At 40.2% G+C, this 27,228-nt stretch overlaps 2 protein-coding genes across 3 annotated transcripts; both read left to right on the top strand.

The window, feature by feature from the left end:
- Window positions 1-524: 524 nt before the first annotated feature.
- On the top strand, window positions 525-4,571 carry LOC130566236 (FYN-binding protein 1). The gene is made up of 9 exons (XM_057353548.1): window positions 525-960; window positions 1,430-1,538; window positions 1,699-1,763; window positions 2,036-2,058; window positions 2,334-2,374; window positions 2,576-2,735; window positions 2,853-3,012; window positions 4,213-4,315; window positions 4,399-4,571. Exons 1-9 carry the CDS (start codon window positions 717-719, stop codon window positions 4,481-4,483), a joined length of 990 nt encoding a protein of 329 aa, XP_057209531.1. The 5' UTR covers window positions 525-716; the 3' UTR covers window positions 4,484-4,571.
- On the top strand, window positions 4,322-26,658 carry rictora (RPTOR independent companion of MTOR, complex 2 a). Of its 2 annotated transcripts, none has more exons than XR_008964445.1 (39): window positions 4,322-5,116; window positions 5,214-6,279; window positions 6,412-6,459; window positions 7,215-7,312; window positions 8,234-8,298; window positions 8,455-8,586; window positions 8,666-8,729; window positions 8,825-8,951; window positions 9,191-9,360; window positions 10,374-10,441; window positions 10,719-10,786; window positions 10,878-10,960; window positions 11,241-11,328; window positions 11,422-11,512; window positions 12,108-12,174; window positions 12,279-12,359; window positions 12,618-12,718; window positions 12,863-13,022; window positions 13,681-13,782; window positions 13,900-13,946; window positions 14,041-14,176; window positions 14,260-14,459; window positions 14,698-14,824; window positions 15,686-15,850; window positions 16,728-16,804; window positions 16,907-16,985; window positions 17,060-17,169; window positions 17,245-17,332; window positions 17,410-17,502; window positions 17,580-17,686; window positions 18,119-18,348; window positions 18,802-19,777; window positions 20,086-20,604; window positions 20,811-20,895; window positions 20,974-21,180; window positions 21,272-21,427; window positions 21,497-21,620; window positions 22,952-23,090; window positions 24,931-26,658. XR_008964445.1 is itself a non-coding variant. In XM_057353535.1 (39 exons), the coding sequence occupies exons 2-39, from the start codon at window positions 6,213-6,215 to the stop codon at window positions 25,000-25,002; spliced, it is 5,076 nt and encodes a 1,691-aa protein (XP_057209518.1). In that variant the 5' UTR covers window positions 4,322-5,116; window positions 5,214-6,212; the 3' UTR covers window positions 25,003-26,658. The 2 variants fall into 2 exon arrangements, 1 of the variants encoding a protein (XP_057209518.1); XM_057353535.1 differs by having other exon boundaries at window positions 20,427-20,604.
- The last annotated feature ends 570 nt before the right edge of the window (window positions 26,659-27,228 follow it).

Raw genomic sequence — 27,228 nt, 5'->3', positions numbered from 1 at the left:
CGGCAGTGAATTACAATGGTGTACTGCCCTCTACTGGACACAGTTAGGCTTACATTAAACTATATACACAGTGAAGTTCTAAGGGCCTTTTGCACAACTGGGTTAAAAAAATCACTTGGATTTTTACATATCTGCACATGCATCTACTGACTAAAAATACTGGCATGTTTCATGGTTAGGTCAATTTCTAGTTTAATTTACTGTGAACTGGTGGGTTTGTCCATATTTGAGCCAACCATGGCTTAAAACCGGCTGGAATACACTACAAGACTTTTAAACTAGACATCACACACTTGCAGACTTTTTGAAAGTTTCAGATAGAAACGCACTAATTTATCAAATCTGCAGACTTGCACAAACTTTCTGCAACAAGTCCAGACTGAAAATCTGAGCAAAAGTCTTGTAGTGTACTTTAGCCTCAAGGTACAAACGTTTAGTCTGAATGACAAATGAAACAGAATCTTGTGATAATCTCATTTTAACTCTGAGAAAACCAGTCAGAACCTGGTCTGCATCATATTCTGATCCAACCAAAGTCGAAATAGCTCATAAATTCAATTGAAAAACTCAAACCTTTGGACTCCACTTTGTTTCCAACCTTGTGTTTCTAACAAACCTTCTTGTAGGGACATCATTATAGGTGTAGAAAAACACCTGTAGGCTGCTGTATATATAAAAACTGACTTCACAAGATCTTAGACTGTCCACCCTTTGACATGGCATCGATTGGAACAAGACGGCTGGGTCTTCCCAGACCGCCCATTCCATGGGAACCTGGTTTTCAGGAAGATACGAACACACCCGTGAAGATCTCCGGCCGGCCGCAGGGTGCTTTATTAATGCCAAAAAGAAAACCTCTCCCCAGTGTGTTTGCTTTGGGAAAGTGTCCTCCTAAACCACAGAGACCTCCGCATGTCAACTGTGATGTGTTCAGAAGAAACGCTAAGAAATCCAGTCCAGGTAAGTTTGAAATGTGTTTTTTATTATTCAGATTCATAATAATCATCTGGAATAATGTGTGAATACCTGTCAGGAGTACAACGGTGGTGTCCGAATAAATGGGTATTGACAATGGCCATGATTTTATGAACCGTTATTATTGACATTGTGTTAAACACCAAGATACCAAAGCAGGCAATTTAATTATTTTAAGCACATTTTCTAAACCAAGCATCGAGCAGCAAGAAGTTTAGGCTAGGATTGAATTGTTAAAAACAGAGAAACGCCGTCTTTTAAACCTGTAAGCAAAGTTTCTGGTCCGTGTTACATCTTGGATTAAAAGTAAAACCAGTCTAAAGTTTCTAAAAACATTCCTGTGGCCACTGTGACCCATAACTCAACTTTTGCACATGAGGTGATGAATTAATTTAGCTGTAACAAAAGTTTGTGTGGTTAACACACGTCACTGCTCTGTGTCCAACTTTATCAGAAACCAACAATACAGAATTATTCCCACCACCACCTGATCTCCTGTCAATCACATCTGAGACTCCGCCTCTACCAGATAACTTTATATTCCCTCCTGTGCCCCCTTCATTGTGAGTGTATTTCATATTGTACACAATACTGTAACGCTTGCAAAATATATCATGCTACTGTTGATCATTTCATAGAAGGTTTGGATTGAAGTGTCTGCTATATGTAAATAAGTTTAAACATGTTATGCTTCATGTCTTTATTTCGTCTGCTGTAAAACAGGGTTCCGGGTCTTCTGGAGGGTTATGATGATGTGGAATTCATGAACACAACGCCATCTTCATTAGGTCATCATCTGTTCCTGCACTCACAGAGAAGTTCTTCAAACTAATGCTTGATATGTACAGCACATTGACATAAAAAGTAAACCGTGTTACCAAGTGAGATGTATTTTAAACGTGACTTCCAAAAAGTTGGAGTTCTGAACTTTATTTGGTGTATTATTTTGTTCTCTAATTCAATGACGTTTAGACGTCAGACTTCACGTGTTCACTATATCTGACGACTTGTTCCATTAGCAATGCTTGACTCTGAATTAATCGTCACTTTTGTGTTTTAGGTAAAAGCAGCGGTGATCTTCAGGTAAAGAGAAAACCTTAACTTCGTTTACTTCACTGTATCACTGCATGTCACGGCTTTTTGTGACACTTACTGTAGTAAAAATAGACTGCGAAGAAGCAAACGTCTTAACAGGAAGTGACATCATCACCAACATTCAGTTTGATTATGCAGAAAACGAATGAATGACTGTCAACTCTGTTCTAGTTTAGTTTTCAATGATTTTATTCATTGATTTTTATGTCTGGTATACTGTGAAGCTGATGTTCTTGCTGCTTTATGTTTCGTGGCTGCTGTAGGAGTCGAATGAGGAAACGTATGAGGATTGTGACAGCAGCCGGTGAGATCCGCTCACACTTGAGCTCACAGCTATTCAAACCATCTTTAGATGAGCGTTCTATTAGTGACAAACAAATACAGTAAAAAAATAACTGACTGTATTTCTTAAACGCCTGATGATGCAAACCATCTGGGCTTCATTCCATTTCAAATCGGTTCAGAAGAGATTATGTGAAAAACAACGCTCTCTTTACCCACACAGGCCCGAACACGACAATGAATCGAGTGAGAAAGAAAAAACGAACGATTCGAAAGCAGTCAAGAAAAGATTTGATAGAGACGAGAAGAAGCGCTCGGAGCAGGAGAAGAAAGAGAAGAGACTGCAGGAGAAGAGAGAGCAGGAGGCCAGGAAAAAGTTTAAAGTGATTATAAGAATCTTCGTCTCAAGAACATTTTCATCACCCCAAGTCGAAAGGAAAACCAAATGACCGTGTGTGGATCGTGTGATAATGTTACATCACTGTGTTTCTGTGCCACAGATCAAAGGTCCGGTCATGGTGGTTTCAACAGTGAAAGCTAATGTAGACCATAAGAGCGGCAAGAACAAGCTTCCGCTGAAACGGGGCGAGACCATCCACATCATTCGCACAACTGAAAACCCAAAGAGCTACTGGCTGGCCAGAAACAGAGAAGGCCACTGTGAGTCTGTCTGACATATCAAATACTCAGTTAAACACAGTTATACACTGTAAAAAATGATGTGATCCGTAAGTCATGACACATATGTTTATACATTAATTCATCAAAATAAGTGAAACAAAATCTACTTTTAAAGCAAAATTAAAGGGTCCGTTCACCCAAAAATGAAAATTCTGTCATCATTTTCTCACCCTCGAATCTGTATAAATCTATATGTTCTGTTGAACACGGAGAAAGATATTTGGAAGATTGCTTAACGCAGTTGACTCCCATAGTAGGAAAAAATCTTTATAAATTTCTTTGTTTAAGAATGTAGGAAATCAAACCGTTCTGGGACACTTTTAACTACCACTGTAATTTTCTATGGTAGTCGATGGTGACCAAGAACTGTGTGCTTGGAAGCATTCTTCCAAATATATTTCTCTGTGTTCATCGAAACAAAGGCATTTATACAGATTTGGAACAACGAGTAAATGATGACAGAATTTTCATCTGTGGGTGAACTGTCCCTTTAAGTTACCTGGAGATCTCCAAATATGGGCAGGAAATTTCAAAGGGGGCGTGGCACGATGCGCCTAACCCTAAACACCCACTTTTGGAGTTGACCACCAATTTTAGAGATCTCCAGTCTGCAGTTTTATCACCTTGAACTCAACGCTAGTCAAGATGAAACATTTTCAGCTGTAATGACTTTTGTAAACCAGTTTGATTATACTTCATAATTTAAGGCTGCGACACACAGTGCGTGTTGTGTGTTCAGGGACATGATAATGAAAATCTTAAAAGCCCCATAAGACATGGTTCGTGAGATTCACCTTTATCAAGTCATTTTAAATTAAAATAAATATATTCTATATGACAAGTCCCCTAAGAAACAAACTTATTGCTAAATTGTAGTCTTCGTTTATTCAAAAATCATATTTCTCAACATAATCATGTCTATCCATTTAACAGACATTTTTATCTAAAGTGAGAGAGCATTTAACATTTTGTCTGACAATACTTGCAGTAGATAAAGCCATGTTTAAAACCAGGACTAAAATTGAAGGTCAACGTGTAGCACTTCACATATGTGACAGATCATATTTATATTTCCTGTGGTTCTCATCTGCAGCATCGGTTTATATATTCTTCAAACTTCCTTTTTGCTTTAACTTTAGCCGTGATGCTATTTTCACTTTGCGTGTGTGTTTTTTACAGACGGTTTTGTAAAGCCTGACACGGTAGATGAGTGCACTGAAATAATCACACGCAATGTTTTGTATAATCACAATAACACGGGAACGGATGATCACCTCAAAAAGTAAGAAAGCAATATGGACACTCCTCGGATTATTTGCATCCCATTCTTTAATGGTTTCATTTGATATTGTCTTTTTTTTTCAGTTTACCTGCTGGTAAGCCACAACTATCACTTTCTTTATGTAAAAAAAATGCGTATGGACCATTGCGATATTTGAGCACGTATTAATTGTAGGAAATGTAAATGAGCATGATTGGTTTGTAACAGCAGATGAAAGTGATGCTGATGTGTATGCATATGTGGAAGAGGATTTCAGGTGAGTATTTTTCTGAACATCCGAGCAATGGATTTGAAAGCAATCTTACAAAAGGTTCACTTGCAACCTGTATCATCTCTACTGTAATTTTACCGTGATTTGGCAGCTTCCCCCCACCACCCCCTGACCTTGAATTTAATCCTGAAGGTGAGTCAAATGCGCTTTACCTCAGGAGAATAAAGTTGTAAAATGAGGGAACAATGGAAAAAAAACTGTTCTTTTGTAACGTAATAAACAGACAAAACATAATGATTTATTTACTTTTAAGTCGTATTTAAATCATGTTATTATCCAGTAGGTGGTCGTTTCAAGGTTCAATGAAGTTTAATTAATGTAAAAATATATTTTACAATACATCTCTATTCCTATTCCAGTTGGTTATGTGTCCACTGCTAATGTAGAACAGTAAGTCGAGTTTTTCTGATTTCTTCAGATTTTAGTAAGGAAGGTTGTTTTTTATAAGCTCACTGGGTTCACACAGCTTATTTGGTCTCATTTTCCCTCCTGTCTAAGGGACGATTCTGTTTATGATGATGTTGGAGAAGGTCAGTTTGAATATCCTATGTCGATAAATGTGTCTGTCTTTGTTGTTGTTGTTTATGCTGTGTTTGCTGCAAATCATGTTTTGTTTGTTTGTTACAGAGTGTATCTATGACAACGACTAAGCGAGGATGAACATGCAGCGTATATTAACCTTATTGGATACTGAACATCACGTGGTCTCGTCTTGTCTCAGAGGAAACCATTTTTGTCATGCTCACCTTCGTTGCTTATGTTTATTTATGCGATTATGTGAAATTACCAAAATAGTGTTTAGAAACGGACTGCTGCCTGTCGAAAATGAAAATTTTCAGAAATATTAATGTTTAAAGGAGGCTTACAGACAGATCTGTAAACTAGTTTTTTTAGAGGATATTAAAGGAGTTTATCAAATGATGCCTCCAAATGAAGAGTTCTCATTTTAATCCTAGGAGAAATTTATTATTTTTAGGGCTGTCAAATGATTAATCGCGTCCAGAATAAAAGTCTGTGTTTACATAATGTATGTCTGTACTGTGCATATTAATTTAGTATTTATAAACACTAACATGTATATATTTAGAAAATGTTTGCATGTATTTATTTATATTTGCCAATAATTTAAATGTGTTTATTAATATTTTATTTTTTCTTAAATAAATGCGTATGTTTTTATAACTACAAAATAAATATGCACAGTACACAGACATACATTATGTAAACCCAAACTTTTATTCTGGATGCGATTAATCGTGGGTAATCGTTTGACAGCCCTAATTTATTTTATATTTATAACAGTCCAAATTTAATTATATTACATTATTGTGATCATTACTGTAGTTAATAATTACTGAATATTGACGTATTAAATTGCTTTTCGTTTTATAAACATTTAAAAGCTGTCATCGCACTAGGTGCTGAGGCCGAAAGATGTTTCACATAAATATATAAAAATACTCATTAAAATAAAAAAATGGACACAGATACTGATAAAAACGTATAGTTAATAATTTACTGTAAGTCGCTTTTAAAAATGCGTAAAAATGTAGATAAGAAGGTCCTGAGGTTGCATCTGTGAAGAGGGCTTTTCACAAACATCGCGAGAGTTCCGGTGTTGTGAAGATGACCGTCCCAGCCAACATGGCGGGCAGCATCCGCGGCCGTCAGACCCGGAGTGTACGGATGCGAGGCAAGTTAACACCACCCACAAGCCGGTTTCCTTTAAAGGCCGGCGTTTTTAATAAACCTCCCTTTTGTGTAATTTGTATGACTTGAATTGAGGCTCGCGCATCTTTATTATGTCATTCTGTGTGTTTACCAGGTCGGAATGACAGCGGGGAGGAGAATGTACCGCTGGATCTCACGCGGGGTGAGTCCCCCTAAAGACAATAAACAACACTCCCTATCACCATTAACATCATCTGTGTGGCTCCCAATATCCCAACAGTAATCAAATCTAGCGTTATTACATCACCGTTTTCATTTTTCATCTCAATCTGTGGCCTGCAGAGAAATAAGAATATGGGTGTATGAGATGATGTTTGTGTCTTAAACACAACACACTGCCCAAATAGACATCTTCTGTGATGCCTCAAGTACGCTGTCAGCTCTGTGTCATACACCCACATGAAAGTACTTTAGTATTTTCTCTATTAACATTCTTAGATGATGTTATTGTATTTTTAAACCGTAACTTAGCTATACTATTACAGTATGTATTGCGGTTTATCAGTGGTTAATACTAAAGTGTAGGTGTTTTACTATTATATTGTGATTTAAAGTACATCATATTTTCACGTCGGTAGTAAGTATATCATTTCAGCCACCACCTAGTCATGCAACGGCTTTGTTTCATTTGGAATGAATAGTGCTATTAAGGTGCATTGATGCTTTCTTGCACCCTTGTGTGATTTATACCGCGATCTGAAATAAAAAGTGCCCTTTTTGTGTAAAGACGAAATCGGTATCACAGAATATTGGTCATAATATCGTATACATGCTAACACAAGATCCTAAATGTTTATTAAAAGACTTCTTTTTGATGGTGTGCATGGAGATGCGCTGCTGGTTATAATCTCTCCTGATGCACACAGATCTTCATCTTGTGATTATTGCTTTCCACAGAACCCTCCGATAACATGCGTGAGATCCTGCAGAACATCGCTAAACCTCACGGGGTCTCCAACATGAGGAAGCTTGGCCATCTGAACAACTTTGTGAAGGTAACAGAGCTTCAGTGAATGTTGCCGCAACGTCAGCATGGAGATCTCAACCAGGCCCGGACAAAATCGAAAGAATTGTATTTCTTTTTTTTTGTGCCGTTTTGTGGGGAAGTCTGCATAGGTTATGGTTAGGTTTAGGGATGTTCATGACCAAATATTTGACTCCTCAGTATTGGGCAAGACTTTCTTTTACTGTTGTTCACACTTAAGCCAAGACTAAGTGTTAAACGTATTCACATAAATGTAATGTGACAATACACACCCTAGCTTTGTGATACCGTTTAAATGATCAAATCTAGATTCAGTGCGGGTGTTTATGCAGACTCTAGAAAGAGCTGTTAATGTAATATTATTCTGTTTGTTGATTCTTCTACTCTGGGCAGATCTGTTTGTGGTAAACAACAACAGGCAGTTTGTGTTTAGTTTTGTGTGTCTGTACATGTTTGAAATACGCACACACCAGATATTAAATATGTCTTGTTCATCTTCTGGTTAGTGCGTGCGTGCGTGCGTGTGCGTGTGTATGCGTGCGTGCGCGTGCATGCGTGTGTGTGTGTGCGTGTGTGTGTGTGTGCATGTGTGTGTGCGTGTGCGCGCGTGTGTGTGTGTGTGTGCGTGGCCTTTTAAGGCTGCTGACATAGAGGAGATCTAATCCTCTCACGGGGTCACATGACCCCTGTAACTGCCTGAGGTCTGACATCATCACAAACATGTGCACATGCATAGAGGCCTGCTAAGGTCATCGTGCAGCTTCACAGTAACACATGAAAACAACACTTTGTGTTCCTCTTGTTTTTTATTGCAGAGCTTTGAGAGATTTTATAGATAAACAGTGCTATTATAGATAAAATGATAATGAATTGAGATCTGTACGTTTTGTTTTCTGACGGAAAGAAAAGATGAACTGTCTCTCTTTTTCAGCTCCTAAACAGTGTCAATCATTGTGAAGAAAAGCTAGGATTTACATTTGAGGAAATCATCATTTGGTGAGCATCACAAATAACTATTCAGAGTAAAAACACTATCAGATTGAAGTTTATTTCCTTTTCTTCTTTGTTTTTCTTATCGGAACTCATTTTCAGAGAATAACGTGGACGTAAATGATGTGTTTGTATGATCCTCTCGCGTTTTTGCGGTGTTAGTTTGCGCGTGGCATTGCTGAATGAGGTGAAAGAGGTTCGGGCAGCGGGTTTGAGAGCGTTGCGCCATCTGATCCGAGAGAGCCGCGTCCTTCAGAAAGTTCTTCAGCTGCAGGTGGATTACCTCATCTCCAGGTAAACCTGCCCGCCCGCTTCCTCCATATTTCACACGCCAAAACGTCTTCTGTTCTGAGATGTATGAGTTTGTGTTCAGGTGTATTGACATCCAGCAGAGTAATGAGGTGGAAAGAACTCAAGCCCTCCGATTGGTCAGAAAGGTACGACTACGACCTTTGACCTAACGCTCGTTTCTCTTTTGAATGGTTTCTGTCATCTTTCTCTGTGGTCAATCTCCGTTATTTTTCCCGTTCAGATGATAACGGTGAACGCGCAGCTCTTCCCGAGGTCGGTGACGAATTCTTTGATCGCCGTGGGAAACGATGGGCTGCAGCAGAGAGATCGGATGGTGCGAGCGTGTATCGCCACCATTTGTGAACTTGGTAAGAGTGTAGTTATTTTGTTGTTTTTTCCTTATTTTGTATTCTCTTAGTGTGTTTAAAGCTGCATTCAACCAATTGACCAATTTATTCCCCTTCAAATATTTCATATTTGTCGCTGGCAATTTGATCGAGGCTTTGCTTCCACTACTGTTTCTATTGCGTGTTGTGAGCTCTATCACTGTTTAATGTACAGTATGTGTTTGATATTCACTGCGAAAGGTTTTTTCGTTGTCTTTCAGCGTTGAGAAATCCAGAGGTGGTGGCCCTGCAGGGAGGTCTGAGCACCATCCTAAAGAACGTTCTGGACTGTCAGCTGAGCCGGATCAATGAAGCTCTGATCACCACCATACTGCACCTGCTCAATCACCCACAAACACGACAATACCTGCGCGCTGATGTTGAACTAGAGGTACACACACAACACCAAACACACAAACTGATGCATGAAGAGAGTGTGTGACATACAGAACTCCAAAATCAAATGTGTTAGAGCGGCACCATGAATCGTTATCAGATCGCGATCTCGATTCGAACACCCATGCGATCTCATTCATGAGAAGTCTGTATGCTTATATCTGTTGTTACGGTAAAAACACGTCATGAGAGTGTGGCGCTTATCACTGTATTTACGCTAATAGAGAAGCTATCAGAGTTCAGATTTGTACTCATCTGACAATATTTTCACATTTTAATGTACAAACCAAAAAGCTTTTGGGCTTTAAGCAAACTCGTAAGAAACAGTTCCACAAATCTCACAAATGTTGGTTTTTAATTCAACAATTGTTTTATGTCTACATTATATCTATAGACGTTTCATCGGACGCGCGGACCCCCAGTTAACTTCTGGCCTCTGTTTGGCTAGTTCTAATAATATAACTATTTATATATTATTTTATTTATGTTAATAATTCATTTGTGTTATTATTTTACTGTATCATAATTGTATTTTTTTTTTCAAAATTTGTAATTTTGTTGTATGTTCATCTTATTAAATAAAGGATTTGTTGAATGGGTCCTGTATTTTGGTCGCATTTAAAGAAACCGTACGGTACATTTACATCTAGTGGTTGAGTTTGGTATCGCAGTCTAAATTCAAACTTTTGGTGAGGCAAGTTTAGCCAAGTAACGGTTCTTCTCGATTTCTTTTGCTTGTTATCAGAAACAATCTAAAGGTCTATTGTTTTTGAATGTGTACCGGAAGTTAAGTTGGGGTCACAAAGTGCGCATGCGCAGTAACGTTTGTTTATGTCGTTAAGATGAAACCGTCTATATATTTCTGTTATTTATAAATGTTGAATCTGGCCCGTTTCATGTTTTCATCCCTATCCTCTCTCTCTCTCTCTCTCTCTCTCACACTATCTCTCTCACTTTACACTTTTCACATCTTTTTCTAGTTGTTGACGTTGTATCTATCTTTTCCAGCAAATTCTTGCACCTTACACAGACTTTCACTACAGACACAACCCCGACACAGCGGAGGCACAGATCAAGTGAGTACTTTCTTCATATGTGTGTATTTGATTTTTTTCCTAGTACAAATTAACTACACACTTATTTACTAACCACCTTCAATCCTACTTTAATGAATAATTCACCCAAACCACGTTCACATCACACAATTTTCAGCCTTTTTTATAATAAGCTCAATTTTTTTTCAATAAGCTTCATGTTTCTTGGCACTCAGTCTCATACTACTGTATGCTTCAATTAGAAAAATCTGTTGCGGTTGACTTCATAAGTGTGTTTCTAACTCCTCATTTTTCACAGAGAGGACAGAGAGAGTCGTTTTTTATCCAGTAAAATGGCCATTGTGGCTGCGTTCCGCTCATGGTCAGGTATGACGTCCACTTCAGTGTCCGTCTGGATGAAAAGCGCCGCCTCTCGCATCTCATCTCTCATGTCGTCTGCTCGTGTGTTCTCCTGCAGGTATCATCAATCTGTGTAAAGCTGGAAACTCAGGCGTTCAGTCTTTGATCGGTCTGCTCTGTATACCGAACATGGAGGTCAGGGTGAGTCTTAAACGGTTCACTAATGCTTTTCAATCATCCAAGCGGTGCTGTAGGGTATAGATAACGAATACATTTTTTATATGTTCAAGAGACGATTCAGATAAGCAAGAGCTTGTAAATGAATCGTTGAATCTTTTATAAACTGATTCGTTGGAATTCACAGTTTGAGCTGCAGGAATCTAGTTCACCTGTGAATGAAAATGTCTTATTTTCTCACCGTCATGTCGTTTCCAACCCCGCTGCTGTTCTGATCTGAGATGCCATGCGTCTGTTTCTACAGAAAGCTTTATTAGAGGTCATGTATGACATCTTCAGATTGCCTGTTCCCATGGTGACGGATGATTTTGAGGAAGCCCTGCACAGTGTGGGTGAGAAACTGATAGTAATGTGTTGTCACGCCTGTCCTTTATTTTGCATGTTCCGCTGTCTGTATGTCTGAAGCGTGTTATTGTGATGTTCAGACCCCAGCAGGTTTCAGGACGGCTGGAGGTTATCTGATGGATTTGTAGCCGCCGAGGCCAAAGTCATATTGCCTCACAGAGCACGATCCAGGTAAATATACGCTACATAAAGTATTTGACTGTTTTATCACACCTTTCACTCACGTCTTTCAAAATAAAAGTCTCTAACATTTAGAATTATGTTTTTTGTTGTTGATGTTGTTTCTTAAACTCAGTTTATACTCGTGCGTAGTACCTACGCGTCAACTCAATGCGGACCACAAGCGCTGTGATTGGTCTGTTTGAACCCCTCCCTCGGGTGAAAAAACTCCGCGATAGCGTCATGTTTACTCAAACGCATTTCCGAATGAATTGTCTAAGTATATTATTTGTTATTCTGTATTTAACATCTCAAGCTGCAACAAAAGGGACCGTTTACTTGCCGCTATCGCTGCTAATGCTTCTTCTTCGGCTCTTGTCTTGGTTACACAAGCAACACGCGCGTGGACACTGACGCCTAGTGGTCATTGCCTGTCGACGCGGACGACGACGCAGAATTATAAATGAAAACCGACACGTAGCCTGCGGCGTAGGTCCAACGCACGAGAATAAACTGAGCTTTAGACCGTGCACTCCGCGACCCAACACTGGTCTAAACAGATCACATGGAAGAAATATCTTTTTTTGGGCGTTTTTTGTTTTTCCAGACCAGATCTGATGGATAACTATCTGGCTTTGCTGCTGTCAGCCTTTATCAACAGTGGACTGCTGGAGGTAGAAAAAGATTTCATCACTTGATTTGTTTCTCATTCTTTAACCATGGAACATGATGTGTTTGATATCTTTCACGCTAATGGTGTGCGTGTGTTTTCGCGCAGGGTCTGGTGGAGGTGGTGACCGGCAGTGATGGACAGATATCAGTCAGAGCTACTGTACTTCTCGGAGAGCTTCTACACATGGTACAGTTGACCTACAGTGCTCACGTATACATGCAGAGAACATTCTGTTCGTGATGTCTCGTGTTCTACAGTTTGAGATTACGATGACGTTACCGTTATGAATTGCTTCAAACACAGCGTCAGTCCAGAAACTTGTTTTTAACCACATCGTTTAAAAAACCTGATATAGTTTTGCCGTAGATTTACATGGAGCAGGAGTAACATCAGACTGTAATATTTGAAAATAAACATGTTTGTGTGTCGTCCGCTCTCTTTCAGGCCAATACGATTCTTCCTCACGCTCACAGTCATCATTTACACTGTTTACCAACGCTGGTCAACATGGCAGCTTCATTTGACATCGATCAGGAGAAACGATTGTGAGTACAACGCAAGTGACGTCATTTCATACACTTCCACTGATGTTTTAAGTCTGGTTGAATGTTGCCGAGCCTGCTTTACATTTCCAGCAGCGCCGTGCTTTTCTCTTTGCTGTTAATCTTCGCAATCTCGTGTTTCTTCAGACAAGCCAGCGCGGCTGTTAACCACCTGAAGCGCTTCCATGAGAAGAAACGTCGCGGGCCCAGCCCGTACAGTCTTTACCTGGATCACATTCTGCGCAGGACGGCCACATCCACACACAAGAAAGATCACCGGTCGCACAAAGACGTCTATATCGTAAAGGTATTACGTCTTTGCCGTTAAAGGAGTAGTTCACTATATAATAAATTTTATTCTGTGTGTTTATTCTGTCAAAAAACAAATTGAGGTTTGTTAGGAATGCTTTCCAGAGATCTTCTCCATATAATGGACTTCAACAGGGGGCTGTTGGTTAAGGTCCAAATTTCAATTTCATGGCAGCTGCAAAAGGCTCTAAACGACACCAGACGATGAATAAGGGTGTTGTCGAGCAAAACGATTGGTCATTTTTCAAGAAAACTAAACTTTTTAAACATAATTACACATTTTTTACATTTCATTTTAAGATACAGAACTCAAATTTTGTTTGTATGATAAATAACGTATTGACACCACAAATGATTCTTTCGTACAATAAAATACAGAAAGTCGCGTTTGACCCAATCCTTGATTTCAATCCAAAAAATGTTCTTACTTAGTCATTATTAAATATATCAATGTTATGTTTTCATACGGTGTTCTTTACATGATATAGATTTATGTAGAAAACGGTAATTTACAATAAAAATACTTTTGGGGTTTGTACCGTTTTTTCACCGGCTCAAACATTTTATAGTTCTAACTTCTATAGAACAAGTTGTTTCTTGCTCGGCTTGTGTGTGTGTTTATATGTGTGTGTGTTTATATGTTTGTGTGTGTGTAGGATACTGAGGAGGCGCTGATGATGAATCTGCGGGACAGTCAGATTCTCAGTCACAAACAGAATCTGGAGTGGAACTGGGTTCTTATCATCACTATACTGAAGGTAAAATCATCTCTCTCCCTCCCTTGTTTATAATGTCTTGGATTGGTCACATGACCTTCACCATTCCTACTGTAGGTAAGTTGTGTTTATAACCGGTTGCTTTGTTTTCTCCTCTAGTGGCCGAACGTGAACCTTAAAAACAACAAAGACGAACAAATGCACAAGTAAGATCCGCGTGACCCGTCATCACACACACCACACCACACGTACAGCGTTTTGTCTCGTGATCTTCACTGTGATGTTGTTGTGTGTGTGTAGGTTTGTCAGGAGGTTGCTGTATTTCTATAAGGCCAGCAGTAAGCTGTACTCGGCCCTGGAGTTGGATCACAGTAAATCCAGGCAGCTGACGGTAGCCGGATGTCAGTTCGTGCAGTTCCTCTTGGATTCTGAGGAGGTGAGAGACTCGCACCGCCCTCGCTGAACAAGACACTCTCGTCTCGACAGCAACCCGACAGTTTGTGTTGTTCTGTTTTGTAGGACGGTCAGATGTATTTAGAGGAGCTGGTGAAGGATGTCGTACAGTGGCTCGCTTCCTCCTCGGGGTTCAAATCTGAACGCGGTCTCCATAGCAACGGCCTCCTCAACACACTCAGTCAGCACTACTTCCTGTTTGTGGGTACGCTGTCGTCACAGCCGGCCGGAGTCAAGATGCTGGAGAAATGTGGCGTATTTCAGTGGTGAGAGAAGTAATGCTGTCGGATGGTATAACCGTGGTACTTTGCCGTATACTGTGGTAGTAAATAATGATCATTTATATATATATATATAATAGTATTTACATAACTTGCGTTACTTTAGGGAACAGCACTACATTGAACTTGGAGAGAAACTATGAGTATGGTAAACATGGTAAATTCATAGTATGTCTAGTAGACAGTAGCTCAGTGTAATGAAGTTTTGTTGTTGTTTGTGCAGTCTGTTAAACATGTGCTTAATGAAAAACCAAGAGCATCTGTTGAAGTTAACCGTGTCGACGCTGGACTACAGCAGAGATGGACTCTCTCGAGTCATCCTGTCCAAGATCCTCACCGCAGCCACTGACGTAAGACGTCCCAGATGAACCAAAAATCTATTACAATAGCACGAAATGATACTGAAATGATGCAAGACCTGTATTGGTCACAGCAGAGAAAACAGCTAATCAATTAAAACTAGACGAGGAAGTTCTTCATAAAACATAAAAACCTGACGTGTGTGTTTGCGACATGACATGTAAGGGATGCTTGAGGCAGGCCTGCGTCAAGACGCTTCAAACTTTCCTTGCTTCTCCAAATGGTTATGTAAATAAAACATACAAATTAAAAATAATAATTGTGTTAAGAGTAAATATTCTGTGGTTTTTAAGGTCTTTGTTTTTTTTTAGTGTTCAACAATAAAAACACTTTCGTTTTCTAATAATAGGCAGTTATTCTTACCGTACTTCTTGAGTGACTCTCAAATGATTCGTTCGGCGATTCATCTGTCTAATCCCCTCCTTTCTGTCAGCCTACTCTGATCTGATTGGTCAGAGGGCTTGTCTGCTGTCACTGTGATTGGTCTACCGCGTACAGCGTGACAATGTTGCTAATGGAAGGTAGGCGGGCATTATACCGAGTGACGCAAATCTGACCTGGAACTGAAATTAGACGGCAGACGACTCGTTCGCGTGATTCCGAGTCGACTCCTTTTTTCCCAAGTCAATAACTTTGTTATTTGTTCACTTTCGACTTTACATCTTTTACGACTTTACATTCACACACAGCAACACACTTTTTAAGGACATTGTAATAGTTTCTCTTTCATTTCTACTGGAAATTTCTGATTTGTATGTCAAAACGGACATGTTAAAGATTGTATGTTTTTTATATGAAACACACCATGTATAGATGCATCGGTGCTGATCTCTGTGTTTGTCTTGTGACAGAACTGTCGTCTGTACGCCACCAAACATCTGCGCGTGCTGCTGCGAGCTAACGTTGAGTTCTTCAGTAACTGGGGGATGGAGTTACTGGTCACGCAGCTCCACGACCACAACAAAACCATCTCGATGGAAGCGCTGGACATCCTGGATGAAGCCTGTGAGGACAAGGTGAAGCCCACGGCTAACATCATTTGTCATTAGCGATATTAATAAATGCGAACATGGGATTTTTATTAGACAGTTGATATTAGGGATGGAATGGTTCACTGTGAGCCTGCTGAAAATTTATTATGACATGCGACGCAAATCGGTTGAGATGTTAAATGAATCGCGATACATGTTTTGAACAGCAGGGGCCGCTGTGTTTACGGCAAACATGGATATAGAATTTAGAATTTAGCATTAAAGACTGTAAAGTGTTTGAGAACTTCATTCAATTTCTGTATATTTCCTACCTGTTAGACATGATTGCTCTCAATTACACTGTACTTAAGTGATGAACTGCTAATATTAATGTTATAATAAAGAAAAAATAATCAATTTAATGGAGACGTCAGTTGCAGTACTAATATCAGAATGTTGTCTTTCATTCATAAAATGATGTTGATAAAGAAATCTGTTGTTTCTACATTAAATTAGAGATTAAATGTGAAATTTTTAGAATGTAAAAACATTAATGTTATGTGCGATTAATCGTGATTAATCACAAAGAAAAATGTGTGATTAATCAGATTAAATTGTTTTAATCGATTGACAGCACTAGTTTATATTAAACTAGAGACTTTTGTATGATTCGTTTTTGTTTGGTTTGGTTTTGTTATTTGACATAAAAGGTCTTTTAATTTGACAAAGAAATGTGCAGCATTTGAGAAAGAATAAAAGGGCACTTGTTCATTTCTAATTGGTCTCAGCTCATTTTCTAAAACAAATCAGTATTGTGTATCGTATCACATTGTGAGCCGAACGAATCGTTTCATCGCTAGTTGGTACAGATCTAGCCAGAATGCTAATGTGTTTGTATCTGGTGTGTGTTTGATGAGCACAGGCGAACCTGCACACTTTGATTCACATGAGACCAGCGCTGTCTCATCTGGGAGATAAAGGACTTCTGCTGCTGTTGAGGTCAAACTCATTGAACTTTATGTGAATGTCTTGATTTATTACAGGAATCTTTTGTGCTCTTATCCGACCTCTGTTTGTTGTCTTCGGTCTTCTCTCGTGCAGGTTTCTGTCTATCCCGAAAGGCTTCACATACCTGAATGAAAGAGGTTACGTCAACAAACAGCTGGAAATATGGCAGAAGGTAAACGCCTCGAAGTCCTCAATTCATGGTTTGACATCTAATTGTGTCTTAAACGAATGCTTTTCTGTTTGCAGGAGTATAACTTAAAGTATGTGGACATGATCGAAGAGCAGCTGAACGAAGCGCTTACGACCTATCGCAAACCTGTCGACGGAGACAACTACGTCCGTCGCAGCAACCAAAGGTTTCTCATCGTATTATTAAAGAAATGTATTTTGCACTCGATCATTTTAACCAAGACATCTCGTTCTCACGTCAGGTTACAGAGGCCAAACGTCTTTCTTCCAGTTCATTTGTACGGGCAGCTGGTTCATGATAAAACCGGCTGTCTTCTGTTAGAAGCACAGGTGTGTATTCATTCCCATGCTTCTCGTCCGATCATCTGAAGTCCGGTGGTTTACGATGCTTTATGTGTGTTTGTTAGGGTGTGGTTCAGGATCTCTGCTACACGGTTCGATCTCCAATGTTGGATAAATGGGAAGGCATTAAACGCTTGAAAGCTGTGCTCTGGGCTCTGGTCAGTCGCGTTCTTTGAGCATTTTCTAGATGTGTCATTTTATTGACGAGAAATGAAAACCTCGTCCTTGTTTTCAGGGAAACATCGGCAGCTCAAACTGGGGACTCAACCTGCTGCAGGAGGAGAACGTGTTGCCAGATATTATCGCACTGGCACAACACTGCGAGGTTCTGTCTGTACGCGGGTAAGACTGTCATAGACATCTTTAATATCTGAAGTATTTTTCCTAGACATCAGTGAGATTAAATAGATTTGCTCAAGTCTCATCTGCGTCTCAGATATTCCTTTTGAGTAAAAAGGGTCCGAAATCTGACAAATGTCTTTGTCATTAGTTTCAGAAGTGATGTCAACAATGTGTCAAACTGTGCTCACATTTGTCAAATCATATGTTCATATCCAAATCCAGATTATTTTACCTTTTCAACCTACATAAATTAACGTAAACGACCATAAATGAAACGCAATATAAAAATCCATCAAATCTCTTGAAAGAGCAACAACCGAGCAATAACATTTTCCTCCCAAATGTATTAGTATGTTTTCACCTTTTGAACTAAATAGACCTAAAATAGCGATGAAAAGTGCAAAGTGAGGTGATGAAGTGTGTTGTGTGCAGTACGTGTGTGTATGTGTTGGGTGTGATCAGCCGGACGAGGCAGGGCGGGGATGCGCTGAAGGTGTTAGGATGGGATTCGGTACGTCACAGCAGAAGACAGCAGTGGCCCGTGGTCCCTGATGAGGTGGACGCTCCGCTGCCCAGTGAACTCTCATCTGTACCCAGCACGCTCAGTCTCACCTCCGAATCCACCAGCTCACGACACAACAGTGAGAGCGAAAGTCAGCCGAGTGAGTCCAAAATCACTGTTTACTGTCTTACGAAATGACACGTTTGTCACTGTTTGTGTATCTTCTGAACACAAAATAAGGTCTTTTCTGATTTTCAGTCATATTGACACATTTCATGGTCATTGACAAGTTTTTGGGTTTTCCATGTTTTCGCTGTGATACAGTAGGGGGCGCTGTTATAACAAGTAAAGCATCTACAGATCCAGAAAAATAAAATGCTCCTTAGAAGGAATCATCCTTCTGAATCTGTTCTGGATAAAATCTTTGAACCCACATCAAAGTGTTGAAAAATGAATGAAGTTAGAATAATATTTGTATAGAAATGTTTTAACGTTTTATATATATTTTCTTTTGTTGAGGAGACTTCATGAGTTATGAATAAGTGGATTCAATATAATATCAGTACATTCTGACATTCAGAAAGTGTGATCTTGGATGTGTGTGTGTTGTCAGGTTTGTATTTCATGGATGATGATCGTGAAGGGTTGGACATGTACGATGACTCTTCTCTCTTCGTACACACGAAACCTCCGAATGACCGAAGCCCGTTCACCATCCTGACGCCGTCACACCTCAGAAACCGTTTCCTGAACTCTCTGTCTCTCCCCAGTAAGAAGGGTCGGAGCGACTCGAAAGGCACTAATGTGGGAAAATCACCCGAGGAGCTGAGGCTCATGCGCCGGAGCCGAACAACAACTGAATCTTCAAACTGCTCTCCTGGTCACTCGGGACAGGGTGACGTGTTCTGCAACGGCGGTCGTGTGTCCCGCAGCCCGACGGTCAACCTGGAGACATCTTTCGTGGTCATAAAAGCTCTGTCAGACGAAAACTCCGATTCAGAGGTCCGAGGTCAGCACAAGGCCGTGACCCCGGGTGACAGCGAGCGCGAGCGACTGACGTGTGATGGCGCCTCCGTGCTGCCCGGCGGTGGCACGTTTAAGAGTCGCAGTCAGAGCTTCAACACAGACACCACCACTAGCGGCATCAGTTCCATGAGCTCCTCCCCTACTAGAGAGACGGCTGTCGCCATGGATACGGATTGCGCCAGCCTCAACACTGTGGTGAGCGCCAAAACTGTGAAAATGCAAAACTCGCTCAGTCCCCATTCCGCTCGCGGCCACATCCCGTTGTCAAAATCCAATTCCACATCTCTGGTTCCGCCCGGGTCGGCGCACACGCTCCCTCGCAGGGCCCAGTCACTGAAATCTCCCTCCGTGGCCACCATCAATAGCCTCGTGGACTGCAGTTTTATGTACACGAGTCCACGTGACGCGTTGGGATACGACATGTTAAAGCGTCTGCAGCAGCAGAGGATTCACCCGTCTCTGTCCCACAGCGAAGCTCTTTCTTCTCCTGCTAAAGACGTGCTGTTTACAGACACCATCACGATGAAAACACGCAGCCTCGACACACGCCTCACACCACGCGGGTACGCTAACTTTCATTTTTCTGAATTTACCTTGTGTGAGTTCCATGAAATCCGTTGAAAATGTTGTTTCACGCCAAAATAAATGTTAAAATTACATGAAAGGTCATTTTAATTGTCTGCAAAAATTAAAATCAAAAATTGTATTTTCTCTTTTGATTTTTGGAGTGCTGTACTGTATGTGTTATTATTATTATTCACTGGTTTGGTGAGATTGACCTTTAGTTCTAAAGAGCGCATTTAGCTTTTCTGATAAATTGACTGTTGTGTTAGAAGTTGTAGGTTGTTTTTTTTTCTCGGCTGGTCTTCAGGAGTTCTCGTAAAAGGTTCAGCTACTCCGGGCCGGTTAGCTGCCGTCGCAGAATGTCCAGAACTCTGGTACCATGGTGGGTGGGACGGTTCTAGAATAGGTTTCCTCTCATTAGACAAGATTCGCTGTAGCGTTTCCATCATAGAAGACTGTAGACGTTGTCATGTAGAAATGCCCTCAAATAGCCATGAACTAGTGTGTTGTGTAGAACAGGGTCTCCTGAAGTTCCCAAGCCTTTATGTGAACTCTAAACAGAAGTTGTGCAGATTTTAGAGTCTGTGTGTAGTAGAGATATTGGCCTATAAAGCTGATGTTTCACAGCGTGTTTGTGTCGACTCGCAGGTTTTTGAAAGCTTTGAGTTTTGCGTCTCTGGATAAAGAGGACTTGTTGAGTCCGATCAATCACTCCACCCTGCAGCGTTCATCGTCTCTGCGCTCTATGGTCTCCAGCGCCACCTTTGGCTGCAGTGAGGATTACATCGGCCTCGCGTTGCCCATGGACATCAACCATCTGTTCCAGGTACACATCAGTACTGTTGCATTAGTATGCACATTTGTAATATTTCCATCATTTCTTTATTGCGCAGCCCTCACTCTGACGGAAAGTGTTTTTGCTTGAAACTAAGCCAAATAAAAAAGCATGATAATTCCCCAAAACAAATAGTTTATCGTGCATTATGCATATATATTGGTTACGGTTTGAAATGTTATTTATTTATTGTTTAGATTAAAGAAACGTCATATTTCCAGAAGAGAACAAGCCCACCTGCCGGAGAAAACTCATCCCAGTTTATTTTTGGAGAAACGGATGGTAAAGGATCATATTCTTCATGTTGTATAAAAATGATTTTTAACAGCGATACTTGATATAAATCTGTGTGTGTTTTAGAGTCGTGTCGAGGTCCCGCTCTGAAGCAGCAGGTCAGTATTACAGAGCTGTTGAACAGCAGTCGGTCGGATCAGCATCATCTGCTGGGTGATGACGAGACGTCAGGTTTACAGGAACACACGGAGGAGAACTGTCTGTACTGCAGCGCTCTCGCTGTACTCCACTCAAACACACACAACCATCTGAACAACACACACACTCGCACAGGTCAATCTTATACACATTCCTTAAGTGACTTTCTTTTATTATGATGCAATACAAATGCTCATACAGAGTTTCTCTCGTCACTTGTTGTCAGATCTGTCGGATGGCTTCTCTCAGTGGCACAGTCAGCCATCCCATAATCACCTGGAGGTGGTCGCGCAGTCAAAGTACTCGGGCGTGTCGGGCTGCAGTGACGCCGCTGTGAGTCAGGGCTCGGCCAGCAGCACTCCCAGTACAGAACTCATACTGGGTGAGTAAGACACCACATAGATGGATATTGTAACAGGGGTAATGTATATACTGGTGTATGTGTGTTCAGGTGGTAAAGCCATATCTGAGGACGGACCCGCCTGTAGAGTCCTGTTGAGAAAAGAGGTTCTGCGTTTGGTCATCAATCTCAGTTCATCCGTCGGGACCAAAGGTCATGAAACCGGACTGCTCACGTAAGAACCAATGACAAATGATGCGCAAGTGTGTGTGATATCGAGTGTGTCTTTTTGGTTGGTTTGTTGTCACTACAGTCAGGGGCGGACTTACCATTAGGTAAAGGTAGGCAATCGCCTGGGGCCCCCGAGCTACCAGGGGCCTCCAAAAGCAAGGGGTGGACTTAACCAATAAGCCGTGTCATCATCATAAGTAATCATCCAAATAGTCGGGATATCCCATAACGTTTTACGTTATTACATCTGTACGAAGGCACTGCCCCCCCCATTATAGATTAGAGTGGACCATTCCATTAGCACCATATATGCGCGAGACGAGTTCGACACTAGCTAGAGAAAGTTAACGCAGCGGCGGAATTAGTAGAGCTTTGCTCCTTTGGTTAGACTGGTTACTTAAAAAGTCCCACGTTTAGGACAAAGTCCTAACATGTGAAGGTGAAGTCAACTTTTCTGTTTGATTGAATAAATGTAATGCTTTATATAACTTTATAAGCGGGTTGCACAACCTCCGCCTCATTTTTAGCCAGGAAAAACCCTGCAGATGTATTCTATGGGTTTTCCTATGTTTTCATTTGGGAATTTATCTGTGTTTATTAAGCTTAGTTTTCCCCTGTCACTTTGACTGGGGGTGAAAAGTTTTGTGCTTTGAGGAGGAAGAAAAATAAGGGTTGCAGTAAAGTAAAATGGCGCATAGTTGGGGCCCCCATACATGGATTTGCCTAGGGCCCCCAAATCACTAAATCCGCCCCTGACTACAGTAAGCCATCAGAAATGATGTAACTTTTAAAGGAACAGTTCACCCAAAAATGAAAATTCTGTCATCGTTTACTCACCATCAGATTGTTTCAAACCTGTATCAATTATACAATCTTTGTTCTGCTAAACACCAAACAGCTCATCCCCCATTGACTCCCATAGTATTTATTTTTCCTACTATGGCAGTAAATGGGTGATGAGATCTGTTTGGTTACTGACATTTTTACAAATATCTTCCTTTGTGTTTAGCAGAACAAAGACATTTATGCAGGTTTGGAAGAACCTATGGGTGAGTAATTGATGACAGTTTTCATATTTGGGTGAACTGTCCCTTTAAGATTGTTGGGTTTCATTGTTCATTAACAAAGAAAAAAGTATTTTGTAATGCCTGTTTGCTCAGACAGTTGATTTATTAGGTGTTATTAGATGTAAGCGTGCTGTAGGACCTTTGGTGGGAATCAGATTCATTTATGCAGAAGAGCAGTGGCAAAAAACTATTTGATAAAAGTAGCTTTTGTGTTTTAGCCACAGATGTTGATGTTACAGTGTACTCATGTGATGTTTGTGTATAACAGGATAAAGGAGAAGTTTCCATACGCGTTCGATGACATCTGTCTTTACTCGGAGGTCTCCTTCCTGTTGGCCAACTGCACGTTTCGTCTGACTTCACGACGCTTCATTCAGGAGCTCTTCCAGGACGTGCAGTTCATTTCAGTATGTGTGCTTTCTGTTCTGTTCAGTCACACTGCAACCATCACAAGTCATTTTGTTGACTCTAAAATTATACAGAAATGCAGGTGTAAACTAGGACCAAAACATTTTGCTGGTCAAAATGCATGTGACCACATCACACATTTATATTGTAACATCCAAGAAATAACGCCCTTTGACCTGTCTTTGTCTTTGCACCAAGACTTTTAAAATAATACTTTTATTATGTTTTTAAAATAAGTTTTCCAGTTACATGCAACTTTGCGAGATTTTATTTAATGTAATGTACCTCCAGAGATCATATGAAGCTCATAGCTTTAGATGTTTGAGTTTGTCTCTAGATGTGTTTCCATCCAAAGCTGTAAATTTAACTTATACACAGAACTGCATTAATTGTTTGCGAAAAAGCTCCATTTGCATCCAGCCGAAGGGAACGAAACCGTAACCTCCTGAAAAAATTGGTGTCAAATATCACTATATTAATAGAGGTTTTTGCAATGGGAAAAGCCACTGTAAGTTTTTATATATATTTTGAACATACCACTTTGATGCATTTTTTTACTTCGGCTAAGGTTTTTCAAAATCACCAAAGCGACATTCCAGATGCTTTGCCACAAGATCGGTCCACTGTTTAATCCAATTATGCTTTCTGACTCAGTTGAACGCATATGCGCATTTTTATGCTGTGTTCACACCAAACACGAAGCACCACGTTCCTCGCTCACGGGAATAGTTCGTTATTTTTGCGCGAGTGATGCGAAAAACATCGCGCGACGAGGAGTGTCTTCACGCGTCCGGACATTTCGGTGTCAATGAGCTCTTTGCGCAGATTTCCCGCTCGAGTTGAAGTTTTTCAACTTGCGCAGAAGACGAGATTTTCGTGTCATTTGCATCTTTGCATTGACTTTGTATGTAATTTACTCGTGCAAAACACTTAATTCACGTTTGGTGTGATCACAGCATTAGAAATTATGCACATCTTAGCCTGTCCATCCAGTGTTTTTAATGCATCATCACAAAAAATGCTCATAAAAACAGGTTGATGGGGACATTTAAAGGGGTCATATGACACGGCTAAAACGAATATTATGGTTTCGGTATTATGTATACACGATTTAGGGTTCAAAAACGCTGTATTTTCCACATACCGTGCATGTTTGTATCTCCTCTTAGCCCCGCCTCTCTGAAACGCACAGATTTTTTACAAAGCTCATGGCTCTGAAAAGAGAGGTGTGCTATGATTGGCCAGTTCACCAGTGCGTAGTGATTGGTGGAATACTGCAAGCGTGTGAGGGAAATGTAACGCCTCTTACCATATTTGGAACATCAGGTTCCTCTTCAATTGTTCTGACAGGTGATAAAATGTCATCCGTACTTTTCTTATCAAATCGGGCCCGAATCTGATCGGGAAAATGAAGATGATCAAGCCGATACATCAACTTTGCCAGCGCGACTTGAGCAGGATGTAAAGGATTGGTAAGGTTTTTAAAAAAAAATTATGTTAAATAGTTAAAAACTATAGCTAACTGTTTTACCTTTTATATACAACGTTATAAAGATTTGTTACGCCACTTCTCGTCACGACTCAACAAAGACAATAAACCCCATTATAAACACCACATTTGTTGCCTCTAGTTGGAACATAATTACTGATGATTAGGTCTTTTTTCACGTTGCGCGCGTGTCTGCATTTGCAGATCACACAAAGCAACAACATGCGCTACAAACACACGACAAACTCAACTCTTATAACACACAAAAGACACAGAAAAACACGTATTCGTGCCATATGACCCCTTTAATGGTGTTAGTGTTTCTGTCTGATGGTGTTTGTCGTCTCCAGCTGTATGATGAAGCTGAAGCCGTGTTGGCGAAGCCACCAAAATCTGCTCCAGTGGAGACGTCAGAGTCTTGAGATCTCCTCCAAACTTTCTGAAACACCTCAACACTCTCATCCCTCCGCTTCGTCTTCCATCATCTCATGCACACGGACACATAGAAACCACAGGACGGAGAAAACGCTGAAGTGGATGAGAGCATGAAGGAACGAGAACATCGCTCACCTTCACTGTAAAATCTTCAGACACTGGAATAGAGATCAAGCTTTGCACGGAGGAGAAACTGGAGAAACACGGGGAACGATTTACCAAATAATGTCTTCAGACTGTGAAAGAGAGCGAGACAAAGACTAGAACTAGAACAAATGCTGTTTACACTTTAAGAGCGCCGGATGTACAGATGAGATGAAAGGTCACGCTGATGTGTCAGTCATGGTAACACTACAGAAACGCTCCTGAACTCTGCGGCGGTCTGTTAGGACTTCTGTCTATGAAAGCTGAGAGCAGATCAATTACATTTACACTATTTATTTTTCTTCTGTGTTTGTACACGTGTGGGTTTGTATGACCTCCAGACAATCAGAATTCAGTATTTTTGAAAAGCGCACTGGAACTCGTGTGGTGTTTTTGGGGATCTGTCATGTGCTTGACATCTTTGTCTTGTGAAATGTATTTATTAGCAGCTCTGTTTAAGACGCAGGAGACACACGTGAGCGCTGACACACATTGACACACGTGATGGACAGTAAAGCCGTCAAGTGACTGATAGTGTTGAGATTGTGAATATCAAACAAAAACCTCTCAAGAACTGGTTTACCCCAACATCACAAGTCAAAAACTACACTGACGTATAAATACTTTTATTTCCCTCATGTTGCAGTAATGGAAATAGGATTTTCTTTACATCGTGACGAAAACTTGAGTGAATGTTCTTGATTGTCCCAAACATGAGTTTTATTTATGTTCAATAGGATTTCTTTCTTTTGATTTCGGGTTAAAATGTGACCTAGAAAGCATCTGGCATGGCTTCAGATGAGGTGATGTGGTTCTGATCTGAGATGAGATCGAGGTTTAAATGCTAAACGATACTTTCTAACACACAGTAATAGTTTTGTTGACCGGTTTAGTACGATGATTATCAGCCGGACATGTTCTGGGTTCATCACAGGTTAAACTCTATTGAAAACATTTGTGTCGTGCTGTTGATCTTATTTTGAATCATTTCACATCTGCAGACAACAAATGTTGATTTTTCACGCTGGAAAGTTCACCAAAACATACAAATTCTGTCGTCATTCATTCACTCTCACTGTATGTCATTCAAAATCTGACTCTTTTGTGAAAGTTCATGTTGTTTGTTATCAATGTTCTTCAAAATATCTTCTTTTGTGTTCTGCATAAGAAGGTCATACAGGTTTGGACAGACGTGAGGGTGAGTAAATGATATTTTGGGTGAACTATCACTTTAAAATGCAAGTCTGTGAGGTTTTCAGGTGACCCCTGTGTTGTGTGTAAAGAATAAAGACTGAAGGTCTATTTTAGGGCAATTAAGACTCATTTGTCCTAATGAAAATTAAGCCCAGTTGGACAATTAAGTTTTATCATCACAATGAAAAAAATACATGGTTTGTCTTCAGTGTATTTAATGAGGATCATCATTCATGAACAAAATAAATTCCAAATGAGAATGTGGGAGGAAGATGTGCTGAATTGTAATAAAAATTCCAGAATGATATGCTGTATTATCTTTTTTCTTTTAATTTCAGGGTGAAGTGCTTTTTAATATGATTCATCAAGACTTAAAGACACTCGAGGGCTCAAAATTCAAACTTTGATGAAATGGAAAGCATGGATACAGGTGCTATTAAAAAAAATACTTTTATCTTGAAATATTCCTTAAAATGCCACAGATATTCCAGTATATTGGACCTCGAGCATGTATCTGGTGTTTATTACTTTATCAACCTGCACTGAATCTTTACAGATACTGAAACACTGTCAGAAATGGACAAAACATGTAAATGGACATCTTGATGAGGTGATTTCAGAGTATTTGTTCAGTTCACACACAGCACTGACTCGTCTCTCTCGTTGTTTCGAGTGCATGCTGATAGACACAAATCCACTTGTGTATTTATTACCTGCAAAACCTTTTGTTCATATGTGTTTATCAACAGAACTGAACTTTGGCTGCTGCTGTGATTTCATTGGCTGAAGAGAGAGTCACGTGTCTGTGTCTCAGATCTGTACCATAGTGGTGTGAGACAGAAATAAGAGAAGATATTTATATTTTAAGATGATTC

Source organism: Triplophysa rosa, linkage group LG2, assembly GCF_024868665.1.
Source record: "Triplophysa rosa linkage group LG2, Trosa_1v2, whole genome shotgun sequence".
Lineage (NCBI taxonomy): Eukaryota > Metazoa > Chordata > Actinopteri > Cypriniformes > Nemacheilidae > Triplophysa > Triplophysa rosa.
The sequence above is the reverse complement of the archived record's forward strand: the minus strand, read 5'-3'. Positions and strand labels throughout refer to the sequence as shown.

Bases quoted from the DNA above. Each gene is read 5' to 3' on its own strand.
- rictora (XM_057353535.1), top strand. From the start codon at position 6,213: ATGACCGTCCCAGCCAACATGGCGGGCAGCATCCGCGGCCGTCAGACC. The intron at 8,952-9,190 runs GTAAGAGTGTAG...GTTGTCTTTCAG, and splicing joins CGCCACCATTTGTGAACTTG to CGTTGAGAAATCCAGAGGTG. The intron at 12,360-12,617 runs GTACAGTTGACC...GCTCTCTTTCAG, and splicing joins TCGGAGAGCTTCTACACATG to GCCAATACGATTCTTCCTCA.
- LOC130566236 (XM_057353548.1), top strand. From the start codon at position 717: ATGGCATCGATTGGAACAAGACGGCTGGGTCTTCCCAGACCGCCCATT. The intron at 961-1,429 runs GTAAGTTTGAAA...CAACTTTATCAG, and splicing joins CGCTAAGAAATCCAGTCCAG to AAACCAACAATACAGAATTA. The intron at 4,316-4,398 runs GTAAGAAAGCAA...TTTTTTTTTCAG, and splicing joins ACGGATGATCACCTCAAAAA to TTTACCTGCTGGTAAGCCAC.